General features: G+C 28.0%; 5 protein-coding genes across 8 annotated transcripts in view; 3 read left to right on the top strand and 2 right to left on the bottom strand.

Moving 5' to 3' along the window:
• Positions 1-400: 400 nt before the first annotated feature.
• On the top strand, positions 401-1,535 carry LOC101491452 (peamaclein-like). The gene is made up of 2 exons (XM_004498958.3): positions 401-644; positions 1,150-1,535. Exons 1-2 carry the CDS (start codon positions 560-562, stop codon positions 1,332-1,334), a joined length of 270 nt encoding a protein of 89 aa, XP_004499015.1. The 5' UTR covers positions 401-559; the 3' UTR covers positions 1,335-1,535.
• A 1,644-nt stretch (positions 1,536-3,179) lies between these two features.
• LOC101496542 (E3 ubiquitin-protein ligase APD2) lies at positions 3,180-5,767 on the bottom strand. 3 transcript variants are annotated; one of them, XM_027334171.2, is made up of 8 exons: positions 5,479-5,767; positions 5,106-5,356; positions 4,929-5,025; positions 4,735-4,830; positions 4,356-4,576; positions 4,147-4,225; positions 3,557-3,809; positions 3,180-3,451 (listed from the first exon to the last, which is right to left on the bottom strand). In XM_027334171.2, exons 1-8 carry the CDS (start codon positions 5,618-5,620, stop codon positions 3,373-3,375), a joined length of 1,218 nt encoding a protein of 405 aa, XP_027189972.1. In that variant the 5' UTR covers positions 5,621-5,767; the 3' UTR covers positions 3,180-3,372. The 3 variants fall into 3 exon arrangements, with proteins under 3 accessions (XP_027189972.1, XP_012570780.1, XP_004499030.1); XM_012715326.3 differs by having other exon boundaries at positions 3,557-3,854; positions 5,479-5,763; XM_004498973.4 differs by having other exon boundaries at positions 3,557-3,854; positions 4,735-4,815; positions 5,479-5,758.
• Positions 5,768-14,315: 8,548 nt separating this feature from the next.
• Positions 14,316-17,492, top strand: LOC101491039 (uncharacterized). Of its 2 annotated transcripts, XR_189743.4 has the most exons (4): positions 14,316-14,978; positions 15,766-16,113; positions 16,203-17,043; positions 17,127-17,492. XR_189743.4 is itself a non-coding variant. In XM_004498957.4 (3 exons), exons 1-3 carry the CDS (start codon positions 14,508-14,510, stop codon positions 16,830-16,832), a joined length of 1,449 nt encoding a protein of 482 aa, XP_004499014.1. In that variant the 5' UTR covers positions 14,316-14,507; the 3' UTR covers positions 16,833-17,492. The 2 variants fall into 2 exon arrangements, 1 of the variants encoding a protein (XP_004499014.1); XM_004498957.4 differs by having other exon boundaries at positions 16,203-17,492.
• Positions 17,493-21,447: 3,955 nt separating this feature from the next.
• On the top strand, positions 21,448-26,414 carry LOC101490393 (3-oxo-Delta(4,5)-steroid 5-beta-reductase). Its single transcript, XM_004498955.4, has 3 exons — positions 21,448-21,607; positions 23,283-23,807; positions 25,663-26,414. Exons 1-3 carry the CDS (start codon positions 21,566-21,568, stop codon positions 26,263-26,265), a joined length of 1,170 nt encoding a protein of 389 aa, XP_004499012.1. The 5' UTR covers positions 21,448-21,565; the 3' UTR covers positions 26,266-26,414.
• A 42-nt stretch (positions 26,415-26,456) lies between these two features.
• Positions 26,457-27,496, bottom strand: part of LOC101490718 (uncharacterized) — a 2,383-nt gene continuing 1,343 nt past the window's right edge. The window contains exons 4-5 of the mRNA XM_073367843.1: positions 27,066-27,496; positions 26,457-26,798 (exon numbers count right to left, since the gene is read on the bottom strand). Of these exons, the coding sequence (XP_073223944.1) occupies positions 26,773-26,798; positions 27,066-27,496 (457 nt within the window). The 3' untranslated portion in view covers positions 26,457-26,772. The remainder of the gene's footprint in view (positions 26,799-27,065) is intronic.

Genomic DNA, 27,496 nt, shown 5'->3' with positions numbered 1-27,496 from the left:
CAGAGAAGGAGGCACGTAAGAAACAAAGTATTTGGTGCAAGGAACAACTCATAGAATGCAATGAATATGGCAAATTGACAATATCAATATAGAAATGCAACGTTTCATGTTGATGATATATGTGTGTAGGGGACAAACGACAATTTAATAGTATCTAGTAGCTAGTAGTATCAAATATTGGATTAATAAAGCCAAAAAATACGTACGCGGCTTCCTCACAATATACCACACTACCAACCCCACTAGCCAGCTGTCTCTTTACTTGCAATTTTGATGCCAATAGATTTAGTGCATCTTTTGATGGAATTTCAGTACAATCACATTCACTCAATGTTATTTAGTAAAAGTTACATTCTACCTTTTGAGTTTACCAATTTTTTACTATAAATAATCTCATCTCGTTCAGTCACACAAGTAAACCACATAAACCTCTCAATTTTCCAACAGTGTGAGTTTCCCCTCCTCTGCTCCAGTGAATGCCACTCTAATTAAACTTAACATATAGTTCACCTAAATTATAATTAATCTGTTCTTTATTATTCTACATCGTGACACCAAGATGAAGCCAGCATTTGCAACTCTGCTACTTGTGTGTCTAATCCTCAGCTCATCTATGTTTGAAATCTCACTCGCTGGTTATGAAGGTATACTAGTCATAAGCTCAATTACTACTTGTATAATTACTTTATAATTAATTAATTCATTAATTAATTAATACTCATTACTTTATTAATACCCAATTCCTTTCAAATCATTCATAATATATACAACTAGTTTAAGGGTTCAAATCTAGCATAATTGTAAAATGATTAATAATTTTTCTTTTCCTAAAATGTAGTATTTTTTAGAATTTTATTGAAATTAGTACCATCATTTGTTTACATTTAATTACTTTGAATTAAATTAAAATTTTTGAATTTATTTTGTCTGGTACCTAACAAAATTCTAAGATATCAAAAATATATATATCATAGTTTTAATATATCATCAATAAAAATTTTTTTGGATACCATTAGTAATAAAAGTCTAACATACTATTATATTCACTTTATTTTAATAAACCGTCGGTTTAAACAAAAATTAACAATAGTGTATTTGTGAATATGAAGTTAAGAACATTAAGCGATGATATAAATGTTTGAGATTCAGGTTTCTGTTCTCCAAAATGTGCGATGAGGTGTTCAAAAGCTGGGATGAGGGACAGATGCTTGAAGTTTTGTGGGATCTGCTGCAGTAAATGTAAGTGTGTGCCATCAGGAACATACGGTAACAAACATGAGTGCCCTTGCTATAGGGACATGAAGAACTCTAAGGGAAAGCCTAAATGCCCTTAATTTCTTATACAAAATGCACCTTACTGTCCTGCAGGTATCTCTATCTTATGAGATATACATACCCTGTCCTTGCTACCTGATTAATTTATCTTTATGATTATCAGAAAAGGGAATAAATCAGTGTTCTCTGTGCCATTTTGTGTATTGTGTTAATCACCCTCTGTGGTCCTTTTTAGTTAATAAAAGTAACTCATCATTGTATTTGCTTGTCATGTAAACTTTTAATTTCTTAACTTTCATTTTTTATTTTTTAAAAAAAGTTATGCTTAGGTGTGCAAAGGAGGTTTGTTAATTATTACAAGTAATAAAATAATACTTATTTTACAAATTAAAATTGAAAATTCATTTTGTTGCCACCCTGTCTTCAAAGTATAACATGACTAAACAAGATCTGATACAGTCAACTAGATTATATTCTCTATGTCATTCGGTGTTATTTTTAATAAAAGTATCTTTAAGTAAAAAATTTATTTATAATTTAATCGAACCATATATTAATGCTATTACATTGTTTTCAAAGTATTATCTTTTAATTTATATTTATGATAATGGAAAATACATCCATTTTTTATACTAAAAATTAGATTAATTCATTTAAGTTTGTAAAAATTACATTGATCGAGATTAATTCAATTTAAAATTGCAAAAACTAAAAAAGATGAATATGCGAACAAATTTAAGACATCTATATTAATAATATAAAATAGTAAAATACATATAATAGTGACAAAAAATCTATAAATATATTAAAATTGAAATATTCATAATATACATATCTTCATAGCAGTAACGTTGATGACGCTGAAGTCATTAATTGAATTTGAATATGCACTTTATCATAGTTAATATGTCAATCTGAATTAAACGAGCGAACACTGCATTCACATAGAAAATCAAAAGCTGCACTTAGAAAAAAAAACTTAAATATATGCGAAAAATCCTTATATAATTAAAAAAAATGAAGTAAAAAACAAGTTGGAGTGATTTAAGAAAAAAAATTACCTTGAACCACCAATGGATAGATGAAAAAGAGTCAAGAATAAGAAGAAGATGATATGCAACTGTTAAATTTTAGATCAATAAAAAATTAATCTTAAAAATATGTCAATTATTAATAAGGATAATCTAATAAAATGACTATTAACCTTGTTTCTCTTTTATTTATAATTATTTTTTAATGAAATAACTAAAAATGATATTCAATGTGAAACAAATTGAGATAGTATTTTCAAAGTCCTGCAACACTTCCACACATATTGTTGTTATTCTGTATTTTGAGCTGAGAATACTCTTTAAGAGAGACTTTTAGTCTCTTTGATAGCAAGCATATTGTTGTAGTTTCTATAATTTGATGTGACTTAATTCTATTTTATTATTTTTAAATTAATGTTTTATCATTATTCAACATTAATTTTCCAAGTTGATTATATATGAAGTAAATTTTATATATTAATATTTCTGTTTAATACAACTTCTTCAAACGAATATGAACAAATTTGTAAAAAAAAAAAACGTTTAAATAAATTAAGCATTCCACATATCTCCATATTTATCTACACAAAATGAAGTATCCGCATAGTCATCTAATTTCTTTTTTGGGTTTCACTCCTTTTTGAAAAAAAAAAAAACTAACGCAATATACATTCATAAATCTTTTAGCTTATTATGGTCAAAAGATATTAGGACTCACTTTCAATTAAGGACACTATTCAAAATTTGAAAATATATGGCTCTGTTCCTGTTGGCAGGAGACATATTTGGTTAAATATTAGAATATTCTCTAGCAACTTTGAAGAGTTCTATTAAATGTTGGTGATAATAGAATTGCATTTTGAAGCCAAAACATACTAAATAAACTTTTCTAAATCAATTTGCGAATTGCACCGTCAAAATCATAATATAACAATTGAATTAACATGATCTTTCTACATCAATTTGCATGTCTGACTATAATTTTAAATTGCAATTGTACCATGGTGGTTGCTTTTGCGCAACCATCCTCTATAGAAGGTGCAAATTGCAATTTAAAATTATAAATCTAACTATTATATAGTTTTCGTACTTTATGAATAAGTCTCCGACATACTGGACAAACTTTGCTCTCCCCAACCACAATCCTGAAAGGAAAAAAAATCACTCAAATGTGAATCTCCTTAAATTCTTACCTAGTTAGAGAAAATGAAAATCTTCAACATTGTAAGTGTATATATATATATAAATACCTTTGTGCACAGTCATAGCAAGTAGCACAATGACCACAAGGAACAAAGAAACAGTTACGTTGTTCATCATAACAAATTACACATAATTTTTCATCATATAACTCCTCTGAAGAGCTACTTGAACCATCTGATTCTTCCATATGAAATTTGTTAATTGTTCCATATGTCATTGGATTTGACTGCACACGTGTGAGTGGTTCAGTTTCAGTTACTTCTTGTGTTGCAACTACATTTTCGTTATCACCATTACCGGCTTCAAGGCATTTCAATATCACAAAAATGATAATCATGAAAACTCCTTCAAAATCAGAAGGGTGAAAGTCACATACAGAAAAAGAGTGATATAAATTTTTTTAAAACGAATATTTTCTTTTTTTATAAATCAAACATGTTTTAACAGACTCTTCTGATACCAATTATAGGTTTTTTTTTAATACTTAATGAAATATATTTAAATCTAACTTATAATTTATCTCCAATAGTATGCCCAAACATCTTTATTTTGTTATAAATTTAAATATATCCCATATATTTCCTTATATATAAATACAAAAAAAGCCACAAGAATAAAATAAAATTATTTAAGGTACCTAAAAGAATTATGTAGGCAAAAACACGAGCCATAAAAGCAATGTCAACAAACATTCCCCCATCATCATCATCATCTCCCTGTAGTCAATTTGTATGAACCATAATGAATTTACATTGGAAAAGTTACATTAAGAATATTGTATGAGCAATTGCAAAAATATTAGCATATGTGACAGATAAAGTATGTAATTAAATTAATTGGGCTTACATTTTTTGGTGTTGATAGAATCACATAATATGTGGTAGGGAAAAAAAGGCCAAGTTTGCACGATCCATTCCTAGTTGAACACATATTCTTGGCTTTGGTAGTATCATATACCTTTGCAGAAACATTGATATTCATGGTCGAGATTGTGTTCCTAGGATTCATGTTTAGAACTCCAATGTGGTATCTATCATCTTCCTCAACCATGTATTCAGCTACTTTACCTAGCAATTGTAGTATCAATAACAGTATTAATTAATTAACAGAACATTTTGTAACACAAACTCTGCCTTTTCTAATGTTTACATTTAAATTAGTTTTATTAAATTCCTAACTGTGACATCAACGTTTTTACGACTATAATTGATGTTGCATCACTTACCACCATTCTCAGTCTCCCTAACATCAATTGTTGTTGCCTCAATCATTTGTCTAGGCTTTAGTTTTTCTAACCTCCTTTCTCCTGTGAAACAAAAATCTATCTTTCATGAAATAAAAAACAGATTAAAAAAAAAAAGAAAATAAAGCAATATTACAAAGATAGGAACCATGATGACACATTTCCCCTTAACTAACCTTTAATCACTATGCCTTCAAGCTGATTTAAACTACTAGCCTCTGCTTCCCACCTCAAACAAATAGTGGAACCTTTATTTAACCACAGAGAAATTCCCTATATATGAAGAAAAAAAATCAAGTAACACAACATTAATTACTTTAGATAAAGTTAAGTATAAAATGCATTTTTGTTACCTTGCGACTATATGGTTCAACAAGTAGGAACTTTGATGTAGTCCAATTTATTTGAGAACTTAACTCTGGTTTCTCATTGAAGCCATAAAGATGAACATCATCATCATCATTATTATTATTATTATTAGTATACTCATTTGTTACTTCAATTTGTTTCACAAAAAGTGAACTTGTTTTGATCAAACGTGATGAGCTAGGACCAAGAATCAAGCGAGAATCACCATAAAAACCATATAAAAGACTAGCTGAAACTGCAAAATAAAAAAGAGAAAAAAAGAAGAAGAAAAAAAAGTGACAATGTTTTAGAAAGAGTGGTTAAAAAAAATGAGAGAATGAAATATAATTAAGATGATGAAAATAAAAGTATACATGCCACAAAAATAAATGGAGAGAGTAGCAAGAAATAACGGCCAAATGTGTTGGCATCGAGTATAGTAGTGTGTTGGAATTGGATGGATTAAAGATTGGTATGTTGTAAGAGGAGAATATTGATGCAACCATAGTGATCTCTGCATTTGTGAGTTGTGAGTTGCATAACAACAAAGAGAGAGGGTTGATTAAGTGGGAGATGGAAAATAAATGGAAGAAGAGAAGACTTGTAGGTTGAGAAAAGAATTAGAACTAAAATTAGAAATGTTGGTTGTTTGTTACTAGCTAGCTTTCTACTCAACCAACTAACAACCGTTTTATGGTGTGATTGGTTGGTGTTTGACTGACAAGTATATAGTTTCAAGACTTAAATAGCACCACATCAAATTACTATTACTATTACTATTATCAATTAACATCAAATAGCACCACATCGACCGTTCCTTTTTCATTCTTTCTCATTCCATACTATTTAATTTGTTTCTTCTCTTCCATACACTCCAACCAATACCCGAGAATGTCTCAAAAAAATCCATATGCCTTTCAAAAACTTCTTCAAATCCTTCACCATATTCTCCATCAACACACATGATTTTGATGCTGCCAACACATGCAATGAAAGTGTGCCAATTTGTCTCAGAATGACTTTGGCATACAACACAAGTTGACACACAATCCACTCCCTGGCTTCTCAACCTCCACATAAAATTCTTGATTTTAGGTGGAACATGCATTGACCATAACTTTGTACACTCTCCTCCTTTGCATATATCATAACCTTGTTTTGATGTATAACAACTCTATAATATTTGAAACAATTTAAAAAATAAATGTCTTAATTTTTTTTGAAATGTTAATTCGATTAAATCGAACTAAATTAACATCTTTTTTTACTGGTTTGGTTAGTTTGAAATTCTTGAAAAATATTGTAAAAATCGACCCAAAATACTTCCTATATATAGACTTAATTAATATAATAAAAAATTAGTCACAGTTGGTGGACAAAAATTTAATTAGTTTCACCGTATTTAATGCTATTATTATGAAAATATCCTTCAAACATAACAAATTCTCTATAAAATTAAATAAAAAGAGGTAATTTCGAAAATGTAATAATTATTTTGACTTCGCCGAGAACATTTAATACAATTAACCATTACTTTTAATATAAGTGTAATTAGTTATTTTGTATACTCTAATAGTTAATAACGATGATTTAGTAAAATGGTTATGTGAAAAAAGCAACTATCACGATCATTGTGGAATTAAGGGAGTATTTAATAAAATTTACTTTGGGTCATAAGGGAAGTATGATGATTGTGACATTATACTAAGAATAATCACACGAGTGAGTTATACACCATATATTTATTTAAAACCTTGAGATAATAGATATATAAGTTATTTCATTTATATATTTTCTAACATTTATTTTTGTAACGAATGTTAAATTTTTATCTCACAATTGACACTAATATAAGCCTGTTAGCGATAATCAAGGCATAAAAATCATCAAGTTATGATGTGGTATGTCATAAAAATATGTCTCTCTTGAACCCAGTTTGTGTTCATGTTGTACTCCTTGTATACTTGATCTACTTTGTTATCAACTTGGCCGTGCTTAAGTCTACTCAACTTTCTTTTTAACGAATAATTGGTTTTAAAAAAAAGAGAGAAAAATACGTTGAATCGAAACAATCTAAATACAAATAAATATTGTAATATTAATCATCTTCGTTTTAGTAACTATAAGAGTATAAGTTTTATAGTTGATTTTTCTAATAAAAAAATTATTCATAATTTTTTTGTCAACCGCTCGTCTGAAACAAGCATATAATTAATTGATGATACTACCAATTTAATGATACACAATTTATTCTATTTTTGTGTAAAATAAATAGAAAATGTATTATTAATATAAAATAGTTTTATATTAATATCTAATAATAGATTTTTATTCAGCCAAATTATTTTAAAATATTAATTATTTGATCTGAATGAATATTCCAACTTGATTGTCGAAGCCAATGAGTTATAGGAAGTATATACTATTGAGCAGTATTGATTGATGGACCCACCCGATTAGAAGAGGCATTTCAAAATTAAAATCGAGACACAAAAATATACACAAAAGCCGTACATATTTATTTCCATCGCTCTTTGGCTCTTTATATTCTATAATTACATCCATTTCAAAAGTATACACAAAAATAATTATAAATCTTTTTTTTTAATCGAAATTTTGATCTCAAAAAATTATTTGTAGTAAAATATAACTTGTAAAAAATATGTGGCAAGGAGATTAGATGTGTGGTATATGAAATAATTTTTCTGGTATTTTGTAACAATAGATGTTTTTTTAATCTTTCATAATTTTTTTTTTTTGAAAGTTTTGAATTGTTCGAAAGTTTCGAATATTTTAAAAATTTTATGTTTCAGAACTTTGAAATTTTCGAGTATCACTTACTTTTAATTTCGAAGATTTTGAAAGTTTTAAAGATTAAAATAATTTTTCTAAAGTTCGAAAGAGTGGGTGAAAAAATAAGAAACTCAAAAATTGAAAGTTTTATAAATAACTAAAAAGATAAAATTGTATTTTTACATTGATTGAAAGTGACATATTTAATTGTAAGAATACATGGTAAAATAATCTAATAGCAAACATAAATTAGACTACAAATAAGATCCATTTCGATTTGGATTGAGAAAAGACTTATATTGATCTCCGGTTTCTTACACAATACCCCCAATAATTATACTCACACCATCGTATTTTCATCAAATTATTGATTTTAACGGCTATGACAAACTTAAGTTATGTTTAAATTTATTCTAAAAAATTTAAAATTAACTTTTCGAAATACATAAAACTCAATCCTTTAAAAAAAAAAAGTAACAATTGATACACTCTACAAGATTTCAGAAACATAAATTTATTAAAAATATTTATTGAAATTTAAATTTAAATATTTTGAAACTTAAATGTATTTTAGATAATTCAAAATTTAAATTTTTTAAAGCATATTTGTTTGTAAAAAACTTAAATTCTATTTTATGGAACAAATTTGATACTGGCAAACTTCAATGGAGTGTTTTAGACCATATTTATGTTTTATACAACTTAATTTAAATTTGTCTAAGGACATTTTGAGGGGTTATTTTAATTTTTAAATTTTTTTTTTAAAGTTTGGGACAAATATGCATTTTTGGGATGATTTGGGGGTATGACTCGTACCCATGGACAATAATTACAAGGTTAGTTCATCCAATTTATTTGTGGGCCAGTGATGTTTGGGCCCTGTTTTCTTTTGCCTTGTATATGGGAAAATTTTACTTTGTAATCCAAAAATTATATCTCTATTCCTATATTTAAATCAAAATCTTCAGAATGCTTGGATTGAAATTTTTTTTTAATAGGATAATTTAATTTAAGTTTTCAAATTCTGAAGTTTCTAGAACACAAATGAAATCTGATGGGATATAAAAAGTAAAATGAGTAATTTAGATAGAATGAAGGAGTAGGGGTATAATGAAAGTAGTATGTGATAACATTTTCTATGAAGGATTGAGTGGTGTTGCCCTCAGCTTTTTATTACTTCATTTTCATTTCAAAAATTATTTAAAGAGAATTTCACACCAACATTTCCCCCAATTAGTTCATATAATTTTTAGAGCATCAACTGAACATAATATGGATTTTTTTTAGTTTAGCACCAAACTAAATAGACAACATCATTATGGTGTCACAAAACTCAATGCTTCATTTTTTGCAGCTTTATTTAAATTTTTTTTAAATGAATGATAATCTTAAAATATAATGATATATAATTAATTGTAAAATTCTTTTAATTATTTTATTTTAATTACTGGATTGAAGAAATGAAGAATTTAATAAATACTAACATTTAAAAACTATAAAATAACAGACATATATTTGTATGTTCTACTTACGTATTTGATTTTCGATCAATTTTAAAACCCTTCATAAATATGAACTTTTTTTAAGAGTTCAATGACTACCTTAAATTTGTGTCGTAACATTTTTATAAATTAACAACAATAAAACAATAAAATTAGATGTCTTTTAGGTCTAATTAATTTTCATAGGAAGATGATGAGAAATTGATGCCAAAGTGTTGCATGGCTTGTGCTTGGTGGATGGAATGATAGGAAAATGGAACGAATGAGAATTCATGCGATGGATTTCAGATATGTTTTATAATTTGGGTTTTGATATCATATAAGCGTGTGGCCTACTGCCACATAATTCCTTTATTTTAGATATGACTTTTTCAAATTTGAGTGGATTGATTAAATGAGTAGATGAAGAAAACTGTGAATTTGTTTTTTATAATAAATTAAAGAGAGAAAAAAAAGATATGATGTCATAAAAACCCACATGCAAGTGTGATTGGGAAAAGGAAAAAGTGAGTGATTGATTAATAGTTGTAAATGGGAAACCAGATTCTTAGAAAACGACAATGGGAAATAGGGGTATCTAAATCTATGTATCCGTGATGAGCGATGTGATTAGGAGAAAAGCAAAAGCTTGGTAGTAGTGGGTGGTGTGAAGTGCACGTCCTATACCCAAAATGTATATTTGGTTGGTCAATACTCATTATATCTACAACAACTCACCTTTCCATCCCCACCTCCATTGAACATTTGCCAAATTCAAATGACATTCCATTATAACTTATTTTACGAAAATATCGTTTATTAATTATATGAAAAAGATAAATTAAAATAATTTAAAAAATATAGAACAATAAATAATAAACAATCTAATAAGAAAAAACCAATAATGAATAATTGATATACCAAAACTACGTATAATTTGAGAAAAACGTATTTTTCTATTATAAAATATAATTTGAGATGAATGAAGTAAACATTTGTTTAATTTTTTTTAATTTTTAATATAATTTTAATTATTTTATTTTAATTGTATCTTTTAATTAATACAATATGCATTATTTTTAAATTATTATTTTTTACTTTACATTTATAATAATAGAAATATATTAATAATCAATAGAGATAATAGAATAAAATAATCATTCTCTTTTCTTTATTTATCATCTTATTTTCATAATTTTTGTAGAATTGTCAAATATAACAATTATTTTAAGATAAATAGAATATTTAATATGAAATATATTTTAAAAAAGTAATAAATATATCTAAAAATTTGTAAAATATAATATAGTTGTAAGGAAAAAAAGGGGTAAAATACAATATATTAATTACGAAATATACATATTTATAGAATTTTTATATGCAAATGGAATTGACCTTGCACCAAATTGTCGTGGTATCAGAATTGGATAGCTAATACTAGTTCCTTAGTCAATTAGTTTTCTTAAGTTGTGAAATATGAATACTCATAAAATCCATATATTGATTTTTTTGATGAACAATTACTGTCATTGACAGGCAAGAAAGAAAGAAGCGTGGTCATTTCAAGATGAGAAAATATAACTTGAATGTTAATTTTCATGACATAGCTTAGTGACCTACCTACCAATACCTAACTATGAAATTTCGTAGTAGTAGTTGGTGAATGAGTGATACATACTTAGATACTTGACTTATATGTAGCCTGACTCATAAAAGGAGCATATTTGCTCAATATAATTTGCATTATGGAAGTAAAATTATTAACCGCGTGATTTTTTTATTTATTCAAAAAAACTATCAATTCTCATTAGTTTAGGTTAGGATGGAATAAGTTAGACCATCCGTTAAGGGAGTTTATGGTTTGACTTAGTTATGAGTTGATCTGACCTGACTTATTTAATAAAAATGATAGATTCAGACTATTTTTAAAGCTTATTTATTTAAATAGGTTAGACTCATACATATAAAAAAACCTATTAGGTCTTACATGCCGGCATATATATTTTGTTATTTATTAATAATATTATTTCATATTTTAAAGTCTATCAATTAGGCAATCATTCGGTAGCCGTTCCATATTCGGTAGCGATCTCATATTCAGTAGTCGTTCAATTAGGCAATCACTCAATAATCGTTCCATATTTGTTAGAGAGATAATAATGGGTTCGTTTGTATTAGGAAAAATATATATTCTTTGAAACAAAAAATCATTTTTTATGGTTTAAATGGTATTTGTTTCAGATTTTTTTAAAATCATTTTGTTTGAAAAATCATTTTTTGTTCAATATATATAGATATGTGTAGAGCATCATGTAAATTAGTATGGATAGAGCATGTAGCTTGATATGTGTATAGAGACTAATTATGAATTCATTTTGCTTTTTTGTTTTCTTGTAATTGTTGTCAGTGCAGTCTTGTTATTTATTATTTTATTAGATTTAATTATAATTTTATTAATTTTTTTATATAAATATATAGTTTAACCTATTTAAAAAGAATATAAAATATAATATTTTAATATAAATAAAAATTTTAAATATCCTTTCAAGTCAGACCAGACTTTCAAAGTCTTACATAACATGACATATTCTCACTCATAATTTAGGTCAGATCCAACAAGATGACCTTAAATTATTTATATTTATAATTAAAATAAATGTTAATCAATTGGTTGATTTTAGTTAGTTGTGCACACCTATTAAAAGAATTATTAATTTCATTGAGACAATTAATTGCTAAAGAGACAATTAATTAATATTTTCTTTATATTATAAAGAGAAATAATGAGACAATCAAATATTATAAATAATAATTAATAAAACACTATATGAGATAGAGGTAGCAATATCTGATTTTAATTTATTTTCTTTTCAAAACAGGGCGATTTAAGTGTTTTTTAAAACTATATATCATTTATATTGAATGAAATATTAAATTAGTTTGTATTTCTTTTAATAGTCAAAATTAGTTGTTTGTATTTATTTGAAAATTAGTGAACAAGGATTGAACCCTTATATACCTCATAACCTATACGGAACCTCACTCAATACCACTTTATATTTCCTGCAAATCAATTTTATTTAAAACCAAATAACCATTAAACTAAACTCACCACATTTTATATGTTGAGAAATAATATATGTGAAGTAGTTAGAACATAATAATATTTTGTTGTTATTAATTGAATTATATTTACCCGATCTTTTAAATCAGTTTATATGTCACAAAATCACACCCTAATATAAATAAGTTAACCTTGGCACATTCTTCTTTGTTCAATATAGAAAAGTAAAGTACTATATACAACTGAAAAATATCACTCACAGGAAAAGCATAAGCATGTTACTACTAATTTGCAGTACTAGTATAATTTTGATGGGCACGCTGAGGTAGGTGGTGTTTTGAAAATGTTTCTCATCATGGATATGCACCGATTAAAGTATTTTCCAAATGATGATGCTAGTTAGTAATTTAATATATATTATAAAAAGACCTTCTTTTTGACCATAGCTAACGGCACATTTCGCTGTTGTTGACTTGCCTGGTAAACCAAACCATCGTTCCCATTGGTTGATCATATCATTTTTATTTCTAAGAAATTATTTTAAAATTATGATTATTATAATTTTTTTATATAAAATTAATAAATATGTAATTTATGTCCCATATTTTAAAAAGTGTATAAGTATAAACATAAAACTATAATAACAAAAGAAAAAAAATATATAAAAAAAAAGATAAAATCTAAAGTTCATCTTTTATCTATACGCATTTACTGATCTCACAAAATAGTTCAAATTAATTTAAGTGGTTGAAATTTTTCAATATATATTTTCTGATATCGATAAATAATACATCAAACTTTCGATTAAATAATTAAGAAATTCAAATATCTACTTATATCTTAATTCAAATATCTATTTGTTTCACATTTGTTTGAGTCAAATTTAATAATAGAATTAAGGTTTTCTTTAATTGATTTAGATTTATTTCTCTTGAAAACTACAAAAATTCGAGAAGACATGGTGAGAAAATTTTAAAATTAAAAGAAATAATTTTGTTTAAAAATGACTTTTTGACACAAATATAGACATCAATACTATTTTTGTAATATGGACTTTGATTTGTATATTATTTTCTCTCTCTTTTACGTACTTTTTCTCTAATTTTAGATCTGATGACCACACTATTTAGTATAAGGTGTCGATATTTAGTATTAATTTTGAGTCTAGTTTGATAAAATTTAACTGATAATTGATAAATCAATTAACTTAAAAATATAAAATGATATAAAAAATTCTCAATTAATGATAAATTTTTTATCTACTTAAAATATTTTAAAGTTAGTTTTAAATTTATTTTTTATCAATTGAAAATTTATTAATCTGGTATATTTAGTTAACTTACATATTTTAAATTATTTACTTACAAATATTATTTATATAAATTATTTTAAATAATTTATTTATACAATAAAAGAATTATAAAAATTAAAAATAATTTAAGTTAAAATAAAAAGAATAAAATGGAGAAAAAATAAAAAATTATAAAGTAAAAAACTACTTGAAGTAGTTTATAAACTCACACTATAATCAATATTACCAAACTTATAAGATTTAAGATATAAACTAACCTGTTTATTTATCTTACTACAAAGAATAATGTGTTAGAATTTTGAGTAGTGCAAGGACATTCTACTTCCAATGCTTTTTTTATTGAGTAAAATTTATGTTGGATTCATGCATTGAAAATAGATCACATAAAATTATAAAACCATATGAATTTCTTATACTATAAAATGAAGAGTATGATGCACACTATTCCTTTTGATTTTTGAACAAGTTTTGATAATTAGAATGAAACTTTGAAATATTTAGTAAAAAAAAAAAATAATAAATAAAGTTGGATATAATAAGATAGGAAGGAGCAACGTTGATAGCGCAGTATAGTTTAGTATATTACTGTAGAGAGAAGCAGTACAGTTAACGTGTCTGGCGGCAATAGCAATATTGTCTTTCCCAAACACACAAATTGGTTGCTTATCATTTTTTCATTTCACTCTCTTCCCAAATATCACAACATTCTTCTACTAATCATTCTCTCTTTCTCATACTCAGTGGCAATATTGTAATAATGGAAAGAAAACAAGGGTTCTTTTCTGCGCTCAAAGACGAAGTCGTTAGAGGACTCTCACCGGCGAGGTCACGTGCCAAAAGTCCCGCGAGAACTCCTTCTCCGATGTCAGGACTTCTCCGGCGACGGAGAAAGCATCAAGGTATTCCGCCTGAGTTGTTCATGACGAGATCGGGAAGTTTGAGACCGGTGGAAGCACTTTCGCCGTTGAAGGAAGGTCCCGATGGAACCACCGACGGTGATGATTTTAACAGAGGTGAAGGAAAATGGGGTCATTGGATGAAAGGACAGTTAGCTAGAGCACCTTCGGTTTCTTCTTCTTCTTCTTCTTCATCGTCATCTTCTTCAGCTTCGGCATGCAAAAAATCCGATCTGAGATTGCTTCTTGGTGTGTTGGGTGCACCTCTTGCTCCTGTTCATGTTTGTACCACTGATCCTTTTCCTCATCTAAGCATCAAAGATATCCCCATTGTCAGTCTCTCTCTCTCTCTCTCTCTCTCTCTCTCTCTCTCTATCTCTCTCTATCTCATTAATGGTGTCACATTTCTGTTCTTTTCTGTTGTTTTATTTACTAATCTAATTGGTTCATTAGATTTATATCATAGTTTGTTTTGATATTCTGATTGTTAGATGGGAAATTAAAGGGCTGTTTTGTAATTTGCCAATACTAGATGAAGTTGCTTAAATGCGATGGAAAGATCTGCTAAAAAAGTTTTCTGTCTTTGGATTTAGAAAAAATCATGGTGTGGTGTGAATGTGAGTTGGGGGAGAAGAAGTTTCAATTTCTTGCTTTATGTTTGTTTAGTTTTGCGGTGGGACTTAAAGCTACCCTGATTAGCTCTTGCGAAATCACGGTGGCTAACTATGATTATGTCGGTCCGATTGTGAAACCAAACATGTACTAAATAAAATCACGGTGGAAATGTATTGGGAAGTGAGAATCACGAATCTACCGTGAATCCTAAGATAGGCTTATACACTCGACATGGATTGTGGTTTTGTGCCACTCTGATCCTTTGGTAGTCTATTCAAAGATATACATTTTGAGCCGTTGGACTAATCCAACTTTTGAGGCTGAAATTTGGCTGCAGAAAATGCAGAGGATCCAAGTTGGGTTTTGTGCTCTCATGGTCTATTTGGGGAGGGATATTGGAATCTGTGTTAGTTACTTATGATCTTGTAATAGTTTCTCTTTTTGTACATTTGATAAGAGTATTGGAGTGTAATGTTGTGGTGGTATTATTGGGTGTTATTGCAGGAAACTTCTTCTGCTCAGTACATACTGCAGCAGTACATTGCAGCTTCGGGTGGTTCTAAGCTTCAAAATTCCATTAACAATGCTTATGCCATGGGAAAAGTGAGGATGATTGCCTCCGAGTTTGAGACAGCCAACAAAGTCACGCGTAACCGGAATTCCTCAAAAGCTGCTGAGTCTGGTGGATTTGTCTTGTGGCAGATGAATCCGGACATGTGGTACGTGGAGCTTGCTCTTGGTGGCAGTAAGGTTCATGCCGGTTGCAATGGGAAGCTTGTGTGGCGGCACACGCCTTGGCTTGGTGCACATGCCGCAAAAGGGCCAGTTAGGCCTCTTCGACGTGCGCTTCAGGTGAATTTTAACTATGCTGTTCACTCCTACCTTAAAGTATATGGCTCTTGTTAAATTGAATTGTAATTTAGACTTGTTTCTATTTATAGGGTCTTGATCCAAGAACAACGGCTAGCATGTTTATCAATGCAAGATGCATTGGGGAGAAGAAGATAAACGAAGAGGATTGTTTTATCCTCAAGCTTTGTGCAGATCCGTCGACATTAAAAGCCAGGAGTGAAGGTCCAGCAGAAATCATACGGCATGTTTTGTTTGGGTACTTTAGTCAGAAAACAGGACTTCTTGTTCACTTAGAAGATTCCCATTTGACCCGCATTCAGAACAACGGAGGCGATGCAGTTTATTGGGAGACCACTATAAATTCATTTCTAGACGACTACAGGCCCGTCGAAGGGATTATGATCGCACACTCAGGTCGATCGGTAGTGACACTTTTCAGGTTTGGGGAAACAGCAATGAGCCACACTAAAACCAGGATGGAAGAAGCATGGACAATCGAGGAAGTGGCGTTCAATGTCCCCGGCCTTTCATTGGACTGTTTCATTCCTCCGTCTGAGCTAAGATTTGCTTCGGTTAGTGAAGCTTGTGAGCTTCCTCAAGGTCATAGGGTGAAGAATAAGCCTGCTGTGGCAGCAGCTACATACCATGCCAAAGTCGCGCAGTTACAAAAATCGCATGAAAGCAATATGAATAACATTAACTGGACGGTGGATGTTTAGCGAAGAAAAAGTTTCGGAACTAGCCTAGTTGTTGTAGGCTTGTAGCTTAAATATTTTTGGTTCACTCAATGACAAATTACTGCAGGTAAAATGGTAAAGATTGCAGCAGGGTTGTCAAATTTGTAAATAGAACTGATCAGGCACAGATTCTGAAAAGTGATTTCTATAACTCTGGGTTTTTTGGTGGATGATTATGCTTATGCACATCAAGGTTTGTTTTTTCCACTTCCTTTCATAACCTATGGTGTGAAATTGAGAATCTGTTGATTGTTTTATAAGCTATAATTCCTGTAGGTGTTTTTTCATATGTGAAAGCATTCTACCATGATGCTTGAAGATCAATTATAACCTAGATTTCGTTGCTGCAAAGCTTAGGCTTTGAGTTTCAAGGCACTAATATTGATCTTGATGGTGGTAATTCAAGGAAAATTCTCCATCTCTGAAGAAACTAATGAAGAATATATGAATGTATTTAATGCTGGTGTAAGTACTAAGTAGGAGCTAAATTGTTTCTAGATCTAGCATCTTAATGCTTTTTAAAAGGACACATAAATGGACAATTTGTTACAATTGTCACAAGCTTGTAACAAATTAACAATATTATGTAATGTAATTGCAACTATTGTTACAGGTATTTCAAGATTTGCTGCATTGTTAGAACTATGTTTCTTATTTATTTTTATTAGGAAAAGAAAACTATTAAAACTAAAATATATGTGAAGTCATGATATTTATTCTATGTGGATGACAGTTTTTTTTTCTCGTGCGTAAGATATAATAATTAGTCTCTGTCCCTTGTGTGCTGCCTACTCATGAGTGCTTTTAACATGCTTGAGGTGATCAATCGCTTTGATCTTTTGTTTTTGGCAAATGCTAACAAAGATCATGTTAAGGAATATTAAATGTAGAAATTGTCTTAGAAGTGGTTTGTTCAATTCTTAAAAGAAATTAATTTTTTTTTTTAATACAAATTTTCTAATCTATGATTCATTAATATGTGACATAAAGGTAGGAGTACATGTTAGCAGAATGATTCTATATTTTTTTATAATATTCTCGTTGATTATTTCATGACATAGATTTTAAAAGACTATAATTTTTGCGGTATCTCAATTTTATTTCAGGTTATTTTTTTATTTATTTATATTTAATTTTAAATAATAATTTGATTATTCGTATATTAAAATATCAATAATATTATCGTGTTTTACAATTCAAAAAATTTATCATCATCTTTAAATAAAATCTAGAAAATCCATATGTTCATTAAAGTTATAACTTAAATATTCAAATAAATTCATATATTTATCTCTAACAACATCAAAATGAAGAATTTACACTTTTGATCCACGAATCACCAAGATAATATTTTCTTTTTTCTATTTTTCTCCAAATCAAATTCTTAACTTCAATTTTAAAATGTAAAATTTTTATTTGATGGATTTGATATTGTTATCTTTGAAAAGAAAAATATGAATTTATTTAAATATTTGAATTATGAATTTGATGAAAATATAAATTTTGTTGAAAATGAATTTTTAAATTTTTATAAAAAATAATAATATTATTGATATTTTAAAACATAAAAAATTAAATCATTATTTAAAATTATATAAAAGATTAAATCTAAAACAAAAGAAAGATAAATAAATAAATTAGTACATAAAATTAAATTAAAGAATCTGATAGTATTTTGCTATTTAAAAATAATGATTAAAGAATCCTATAGTATTTTGCTATTTAAAAATAATGAAAATATTTATTCTTTTTAGAGTTAAAAGTTTATACTAAATTTCACATCAATTTTGCTTTTAGAAGATAAAGATTTAGGTGTAATTATTTATTTTGTATTCAAAATAATTTTTTGTAAAACATGTTTGTTAAACACCTACTTTTAAATACACATGTATACATATTTATACATCTCGAAAAGATCTTGAAGTGCAACTATTAAGGCTGTATTTGGTTAATAACTTAATAAATTATTTTAAAGAACTTTTATTAAGTGTTTATGTACAAAGTTATTTTAGAGAATTTATCAAAACAAATTGAAAAGTCTTATATGAATGAATATATAATATGTTAGGCATAGCTTTTACAGGTAGGTAGGGTGCCTCTAAGTTGAAGTTGAGGCAGACCTTCCAGCATCCCAATATCCCAAGCCTTTTTATTTACTAATATATTCAAAAAGAAAAAGAAAAAGAAAGGAAAGAGTAAAACATTTGAAGTGTCTTTTAGGCCACCCAACAGAACAATTTCTTCTAATACACTTTCCTTTGGAAATTGCTATTAACGCCAATCTTTTTTCTAATACACTTTTCTTTTAATTTCTTTAATAACTCCAGGGTTTAGTCCAATGGTAAAAAAACAAGCCTTATAAATCTGAGCCTTGTTAGTATCTTTAAAGAGAAATGAATATAAATCTCTTTGATAAAAAATAATGAATCTACAATATTTTTTTTAAGAATTGAGGAAAGTTAACTTCCAAACAGTTTTAAAGTCCATTTTAACCTTCTCCACATGTACACTCCATCTTCTATCTCACACACTTTCCTTGTGTTGCATTCCAAAAGTGGCAAGGAAATTAGTAGAATTCAGGGGTATACTTTTGTCTAATATGCACAAATGATATAGTCTTGCATTATGGACTAATTTAATCTCCACAATTAGATTATTAAATCTCACTATATTGCATTTGTTTTAATAATGGAATTTATTAATTCAACAATAAAAATAAATTTGTGTACGGTGCAAAAGCTACTTTACTTATGCACTATAACATTAATTAAAAATAAAATTTAAGTTTATTGATATATAAAGTTATTGCTTGATTTGATGGTGTAGGATATTTTCTCGCATTTTAAGATGGTTTCAATGTGAAAAATACAAAGCTAAAAATTGGAGTTTGAAAACACATAATGATAATGTACATACAAACACTGTAACTTATTAATATATTTACGAAAGTCAGCATCTGTTTCGTAAAAAAATTAATAATAATATAAGTTTTTAAATAAAGTTTTAGATTTTATCTTAACTTTTAAAAAAATTAAAGAGATTTTAAAAATAAATCCATAATAAATAATATATCTGACTTAAGTCTAATATTTTTAAAATAAACCTTACAAAATTTAATTCAACCTAATTATTTCCATCCCAATAGACATTCCGAATGGAAACTTTCTGAAAAGAGGAGTTACCATCCAAAAGAAAATATAAAAACGAAAGTCAAATATAATTTTTAGAAGTTAACTTTTCGATGATATGTAGGATAATTTTGAGAAAAATAACATTCAACTAGTGGGGGTGTATTAGAAAAAAGGTTGCAAGTTGCAACGCCATCTCTCCAATGGGTACTCCATCATAACTTTCAAAACGTTTACAAGCCCATGAAGACACAATATCTGATAAATTCTTTCCAATGTATCATGAGAACCCAAGTACAGATAGACAACATTTTTCAAATATTTATACTATGGGCGGGCATATTTGGATTTTATCTTCTTAACTCATGGATCTTACCTTTTTTTTTTATAACAAAATTGGTATGCAATGACTTCATAATAACTATTGAAATTTAAATTTTTGTTTAAATTAAATGTTTAAAAGATTGTGACTATTGAAATTTCAACTAAGTTAACTTGTTAGCACACAACAATCATGTTCTACTACACAAAAAATGAAAAAGATAGAATAAACAAAGAGGGCATAAGTCAAAATCTAAGCGCAAGAATCATTTTAATCTAATGTTTGAAAGAAAAATTCTATTACAAAAGAATTCTTTCTTAAAAAAAACAAGGAATTGTATGTCATCAATGAAAACTTTGATGAAAAAGACCATGAAAAGTTAACTTGTTTGCACAAATATTATCTTTACAAAATATGTAAGAGACGATAAAACACACACGACTAATTAAAATTTAAGACAACTCTTTTAAAAAATTACGTAAAAGATCTCCCTAATCAAATTCATTGACATATTATTTTTCCTTATAAATAAAAATATTAATAATATAAATTATGTTAGTTTTTAAGATCGGACTCAAAACTTGTTACTTATAACTCTTTGGATATCTTATTTAACTTAACTTGGATATGTTTTTAGCTTTTAGATAGTTGTGTGGTCCATTGAACTTTAATGGCAATATCTCTCACATAACCTCCTCATGTAAAATGTACACGTAAAGAGGATTTAAATCCCCCTTTTCAATGACATGTGATACGGAATACTACTATGGTTAACAATTGACCGGTTTATTTTGAAAATTATCTACTCTTACTTTCAACCAATTCCACGTAATATCTTTACTTCTTCTACCAACTTCTACAATTCTCTTGATCTATTTTCAATTAACATTTTGTCCCTTAATTTCAAATCTTCTACTATCGAAGTGTAATAAATAAAAGCCAAAAAGGGAATGTTTATCAAAATTTAAAAATAAATTAAAAGGGCATATTTAGTGATCTAAAAGCTAAGCTCTTAATTGTCAACAAGAAAAATGATATTTCCAATTCAGAAGTTAGCCGCCCCTAAATTAATCTGTTGAAAATTATTCGACGTGGTAAGTTTGAACTCTATTAATGTGAGAAAACCTCTTCTTATGTGTGAAAAACATTTGCTATATATATAGGAGCGATTCTCTCAAGCAACACAAACACCTTATTATCAACATCACAAATCTTAATAGAATCACACTTATTCTCAAACATCCTAACAAAGTATTAGTGAAAAAATGAACTGGTGGTGGGCGAGAGCAGCCGGTGATACTGGCAAGGCAAGTTTTTAATACATATATATTTAACTTTTTTTTTTCATTTTAATTGCCTCCTTTTCCATTTATTTCTTTGATAAAATTGTCTAAAAATAATTGATACTTTCAATTTTGAATGTATTTATTTTTAATCATATATCTAGATTATATTGTTGTATTTTTTTTATACATCTTCAAGTCGCATCCGCGGGGTCGACCCCGAAGGAATAATTTTTTGACGCATCAGGAGATTGTATTTCCTAGTTGCGCCCATGAACTAAATTTAATTAATTAATTAATTAATTTATTTTATATGGTTAATTTAATTAATAAAAAATAATTAAAATATTTAAAAAATAAAATTATATTAAAAAAGTTAAATAAAATATATTAAATTAGAAAAAAAATACATCAAAATTAATGCAGTTAACTAGATATGTCAAAACAAATAACGTGTCTCTAATATTTTGCAAATAAAATAGCAACACAATTTTATTTTGTCGACGACTTCCAACTATTTTTACTCTGATCTAATAAATAAAAAATAATAAAAGTAAAATCAAACAAAATATATTTAATAGAAAAAAATACATCAAAATTTATTGCATGTGCCAGATAAAGTTTTCTTAGTATTGTGTAGCTAACAAAGCAGCACAATTTTTTTTAACAACTCTTTTATATTTTTTGTCTTATCTAATAAAAAAATATAAATAATAAAAAAAATATTGTTAATGTAATAAAAAATAGGCTAAATTACATTTGTGGTCCTTTAACTTAATCTCAGGTAACGTTTTAGTCCTTTATCTATTTTTTTTCCCGATTTAGTCCTTTATTCCTAACAATATCAAATAAAGTATGAAAATATGAGTTTATTTGAAGATTTGCGTTACGAATTTGATGAAATTTGTATTATATTGAAGAATATAATTAATTTTATGAATTTTGATTGAATTTGTTTTTTGAATTTTTGTATAAAAAAGGATAACATTGTTGAAATTTTAAAACATAAAATATCAAATTGTCACTTAAAATTAAAATAAAGGACCAAGTCGGAAAAAAAAAAAGATAAAGGACTAAAACGTTACCTGAAATTAAGTTAAAGGACCACAAATGTAATTTAGCCTAAAAAATAATATGACACTCTTATTTTGCAGATACATTAGCAACTTAATTTTATTTCATCTTCAAAATATTACAGTGTTGACACATCTAATCAACCATATAAATTATTAATTAAAATAACAATTATTTAAATATAAAAAAAAAAAGCTTATAATGCCCCATTCTATTGCGTAATTTTTATTTATTTATTCAGTTGATGGCATCTCCAAGATGCTGTTGAAGGTGCAAAGAAAAATATGACTATTTAATATATATCTTTTTTTAAATAGAACAATTTAGTTAAATTTAAAATAAATAAAAATTCAATAAAAAAATATAGAATTGAGAGAAAAAATATCTGAAACACTAAGACTAAATAGTAAAATAATGAATCAACTTTAAACACAAATTAGAGATCGGACGATTGAAATGAAAATACGCGTAGTGTAGTAAATGCACCGAATTCAAATCCACAGCAACAACGAGAATATCATGACTCATGGGCTCGTGGCACTTTTCACTCAAACTAGGATCAAAGAAAACGGATATGTTTAATAGCATCATCACACTATTCGACTAATTTTCTTTTTATGTGCAGATCACAAAATTGGAGGAAGCACCACAAAGCTTCAAGAACGTAGCACTAATTATAGGCGTAACCGGCATCGTCGGAAACAGCCTTGCCGAGATTCTACCTCTTAACGACACCCCCGGTGGTCCATGGAAAGTTTACGGTGTGGCTCGCCGTCCACGACCAACGTGGAACGCTAATAACCCCGTTCACTATATTCAATGCGATGTTTCCAACCAAAACGACGTCGAATTGAAGCTCTCTCCATTAACTGACGTGACTCATATCTTTTATGTTTCATGGACCAGTAGGCCCACTGAGGCCCAAAATAGCGACGTAAATGGTTCCATGTTGAGGAACGTTCTTCGGGCTCTCATTCCAAATGCTCCGAATCTTCGCCACATTTCACTTCAGACAGGTGCCAAGCATTATGTAGGATCGTTTGAAACGATTGGGAAGATCAAGGGTCATGACTCACCGTTCACGGAGGATCTGCCACGCCTCGACATACTCAATTTCTATTACACACAAGAGGATATCTTGTTCCAAGAGGTTGGTATTTAGTAATTATAATATGGTGACTTAGAAGATACTAATGAAAATTAACATATTTTTTATATTATCAAATTAATTCATTAATAATTTAATGATACGTCATTTATTTATAAGTAAGTTTCATCATGTTTTAAATTTAACAGTATTAAATTTTAAAATTTTATATTTTGTCCTATTTTAAAATAATTAATATTTATTTATAAAATTATATAGAAATAATCAAATTTCTTCTCTCTTGTTATTTCTTCTTCGTTCTTTATCATCTATCTTTATCGTTAGTTTATTAACAATAAAAAAATAAATTTGAAAACGACAACGATGGCGTTGTGTGGTTGACAACATCAACGTTGTGTGGTTGACGACATCAATATGGCATCAACGCAAACACAAGTGAATTGAAAGTGAGACAAATGAAGGATTTTCTTGCAATAATAGTATAACGATGAATAATTCTTCTCACGACGGTCGGAGGACGGCGAATTTAATTTAACGAATTTAATTAAATTAAAAATAAAAAAAATAATTTATTAATTTAAAGAGATTAAATTAAAAAGATAAATATACTAATAAAATAATTTAGTCAACTTAATATATGATATATAGAAAAAATAACATATCTATTGATTGAATAATTAAGAGTACTATACTATTCTTTTAGCAATATCATAGAAATTATCTAATAATAATACGTCGATCTATAAATATAAAATATTTTTATAATTTTCTTTGTCTCCTTTTTTGAATATTCATTTTAAAATTTTAATTATATTAATTAATTTGTATATTTTTCTATGATCAATCATAAATACTTTAATAGAAAAATTGATTATTCCTCTATCTTCAAACTAAAAGTGTCAAAACAATATAAATTTTTAACAAATTTAAGACTATTGTACACCTTTTTAATTTTGTGATTTGATTAACAGAATTTTATATTTATAAATTAAAATAATATAAAACAAATTATTCTCAACAAAAAAAAATATATGTATCGTATGCGTAAAATAAAAAGAGTTTGTGGTAGTTATTTGAAGAAAAAAAATTATACCATCGATATTATCTAGTTTTGTGTAATACTAATAAATTATGTGATAGTTATTTTTTTTAAATGATTATAGAAATATGTATACATAAAAAAATAATAAATTTTCATTGGATAACGATATACAATTATTTTATACAATCAATACATAATTATTAAACTATTTGAAAAAAAAACAATTATAAAATAAATCTCCATGAAAAGATAATGAATTCTTGTGAGTAACGACTAAAACTATTTTATATTAAAATTATATAACCATTAAACTCCAACAAAATACCTCACTCATACCATACTAACGCAATTAGAATCACACATTCTTAAAGTGCGGGATGGCTACGGTGGACCTTTACTACAAGTGCTTCACGAAGAACCATTGTTAATAAATGTTAAATTAAAAAGATATAGACTTTATTGTGAACTCAATCAGATAAGATCACTTTTTATCTCTCCTCTACCCATCTCTTGATTGTTACTGCCACCTCACTCACTAGTTTTATGTTCAATAAAAATAAGAACATGAAGAGATAACAGTCGGGGTGAGATCCTCTAAGAGGGAAGTGGCTTTCAAGGGTGGAACGAGGATGGAGGGAAAAGGAAATTAAAGAAAGGAAAGTTCTATAATGAAAGTAAAATGCAATTATTTTAAGGAGACAAAAAACTTATTTAAATGTATTATATTGGAATAATATTTGCTTTGTTAAATTAATATTGAAGCGATTATATTTTTTGGGGTAATATATTTAGTTAGAGACAATAATTGATATTAATTATACTGTAATATAAGAATGAAATAAACTATTTATACAGGTGGGTAAGAAAAAAGGAATGACATGGTTCATTAATCGACCACAAGTTATCTTTGGATTTTCACCATACAGCATGATGAACCTAATTGGTACACTTTGCGTTTACGCCGCAATTTGCAAGCATGAATGTGTTCCTTTGAAGTTTCCTGGATCGAAAGCTGCATGGGAGGGTTATTCAACTGCTTCAGATGCTAATTTAATAGCAGAGCAACACATTTGGGGTGCGGTTGATCCTAAAGCCAAGAACCAAGCTTTCAACTGCAGCAACGGTGATGTTTTCAAGTGGAAACATTTTTGGAAGGTATTGGCTGATAAGTTTGGGATTGAAAATTATGGTTTTGAAGATGGTTCAGATTTCAAGTTGTCAGATATGATGAAAGATAAGGGTGGTGTTTGGGAAGATATTGTGAGAGACAATGGATTGTTGCCCAACAAGCTTGAAGAGGTTGGTGATTGGTGGTTTGTAGATTTTATGTTGAGAGTTGAGGGTGTTTTGGATACTATGAACAAGGCTAAACAACATGGTTTCTTGGGATTTAGGAATTCTAAGGAATCTTTTATTAGTTGGATTGACAAGACAAAAGCTTACAAGATTGTGCCATGATGTTTCACCTATCATTCTTGGCTTGTAGTAAATAAAGTCCCATGGTGGACGAGGAAGAGTTCTTTTCGCATTTCAATGTTTATAATGTGTGCTTTTTTGCAATAACAAGTTGCAGATAAAATAATGAAAAAAACTACTTATTTTGCTCATTATGCTAGACTAACATCTTTGATAGTACAACTACACAAATCTAGCTGCAAAAGACATGAATAATAATATCTATACATTACAACTTTACAATGTCTAATAAGTCAATCCCTATATCATCTCCACCTTACTATATGTAGTACAACAGATACCTCTTGGTGATTTTTTTTTTTCAAATAGACAGGGGAAAAATTTTGAATTTAGAAAAATGGAAAATTAAGGAAATGTTGTGGTACACTTTCAGTAGTTATCCCATAGGTTAGGCGAGGAACTAGAAAACTAACCAAGGTTTTATGAACTTGAATAAAAAGCTTGTTTGTCACACTAATGCTGTTATATCATGTATCTTAGATTTTTCTTTTACTTTGTGCGTAATGCAATTAAACCTGCAAATATACAAATAAGCATAAGCCACAATATAAAGTATTTAAAAAAACATTAATGAAAACATGTGAAAGAAGACTTTGTCTTTCTTAGGCATTCATTGTGGTTAATTCAATAGATAGTTAATGAATATATCAACTAATTAATCATTCATCAAACTTAATTAGTCATGACTATGAACGTCTTTAACCATAATTTTAAGGTATTCAAATATACATAATATTCATTAATCATCCAAATTAAGTAGATGAACTCATAACAAAGCTTACCTATTAAGCAGAGGAGAAAAACAATCAAAACAGTTACTCGAACAAACCCTGTGTATTGCATTTGGTATTGAGATCTTTGAAGTTGTCTCTGAATAGTACCACACCATCCATAGTGTTGCTTGTCATAGCATTCATCAGAACTATCAAGTGTTGCGTTGTTGCCCTTATTGAATCGAACGTTGGGAGATATTGCAAAATGAGTTTGTTTATGATGATGATCCAACACATTAAACTTCCATTTGGAGATAGTTTCCATAGAAGAAAGAAAACCTGATAAACTGGACACCTTATGCATTGGATTGGAGTGATCCACATGATCATCAGAAACTAAAATTTTACAATAACCAATATCAGCAGTAGCTGCTCTACGATGCCCACGTGACAGTGACAGTGACATCTCCTCATTTTCTCCTTCATCATCTGGCATTCCT

Source organism: Cicer arietinum, chromosome 4, assembly GCF_000331145.2.
Source record: "Cicer arietinum cultivar CDC Frontier isolate Library 1 chromosome 4, Cicar.CDCFrontier_v2.0, whole genome shotgun sequence".
NCBI classification, from domain to species: domain Eukaryota; kingdom Viridiplantae; phylum Streptophyta; class Magnoliopsida; order Fabales; family Fabaceae; genus Cicer; species Cicer arietinum.
This window is presented reverse-complemented; position numbering and strand designations above follow the sequence as displayed.

Excerpts from the sequence above, each read along its gene's own strand:
- LOC101491039 (XM_004498957.4), top strand. The coding sequence starts at position 14,508 with ATGGAAAGAAAACAAGGGTTCTTTTCTGCGCTCAAAGACGAAGTCGTT. Across the intron at positions 14,979-15,765 it reads GCATCAAAGATATCCCCATT|GAAACTTCTTCTGCTCAGTA; the intron begins GTCAGTCTCTCT and ends GTGTTATTGCAG. Across the intron at positions 16,114-16,202 it reads CTCTTCGACGTGCGCTTCAG|GGTCTTGATCCAAGAACAAC; the intron begins GTGAATTTTAAC and ends TTCTATTTATAG.
- LOC101490393 (XM_004498955.4), top strand. The coding sequence starts at position 21,566 with ATGAACTGGTGGTGGGCGAGAGCAGCCGGTGATACTGGCAAG. Across the intron at positions 21,608-23,282 it reads CAGCCGGTGATACTGGCAAG|ATCACAAAATTGGAGGAAGC; the intron begins GCAAGTTTTTAA and ends TTTTATGTGCAG. Across the intron at positions 23,808-25,662 it reads AGGATATCTTGTTCCAAGAG|GTGGGTAAGAAAAAAGGAAT; the intron begins GTTGGTATTTAG and ends CTATTTATACAG.
- LOC101496542 (XM_012715326.3), bottom strand. The coding sequence starts at position 5,620 with ATGCAGAGATCACTATGGTTGCATCAATATTCTCCTCTTACAACATAC. Across the intron at positions 5,357-5,478 it reads TCTCTCCATTTATTTTTGTG|TTTCAGCTAGTCTTTTATAT; the intron begins GCATGTATACTT and ends TTTATTTTGCAG. Across the intron at positions 4,831-4,928 it reads TGAAGGCATAGTGATTAAAG|ATTTTTGTTTCACAGGAGAA; the intron begins GTTAGTTAAGGG and ends CATGAAAGATAG.
- LOC101491452 (XM_004498958.3), top strand. The coding sequence starts at position 560 with ATGAAGCCAGCATTTGCAACTCTGCTACTTGTGTGTCTAATCCTCAGC. Across the intron at positions 645-1,149 it reads CTCACTCGCTGGTTATGAAG|GTTTCTGTTCTCCAAAATGT; the intron begins GTATACTAGTCA and ends TTTGAGATTCAG.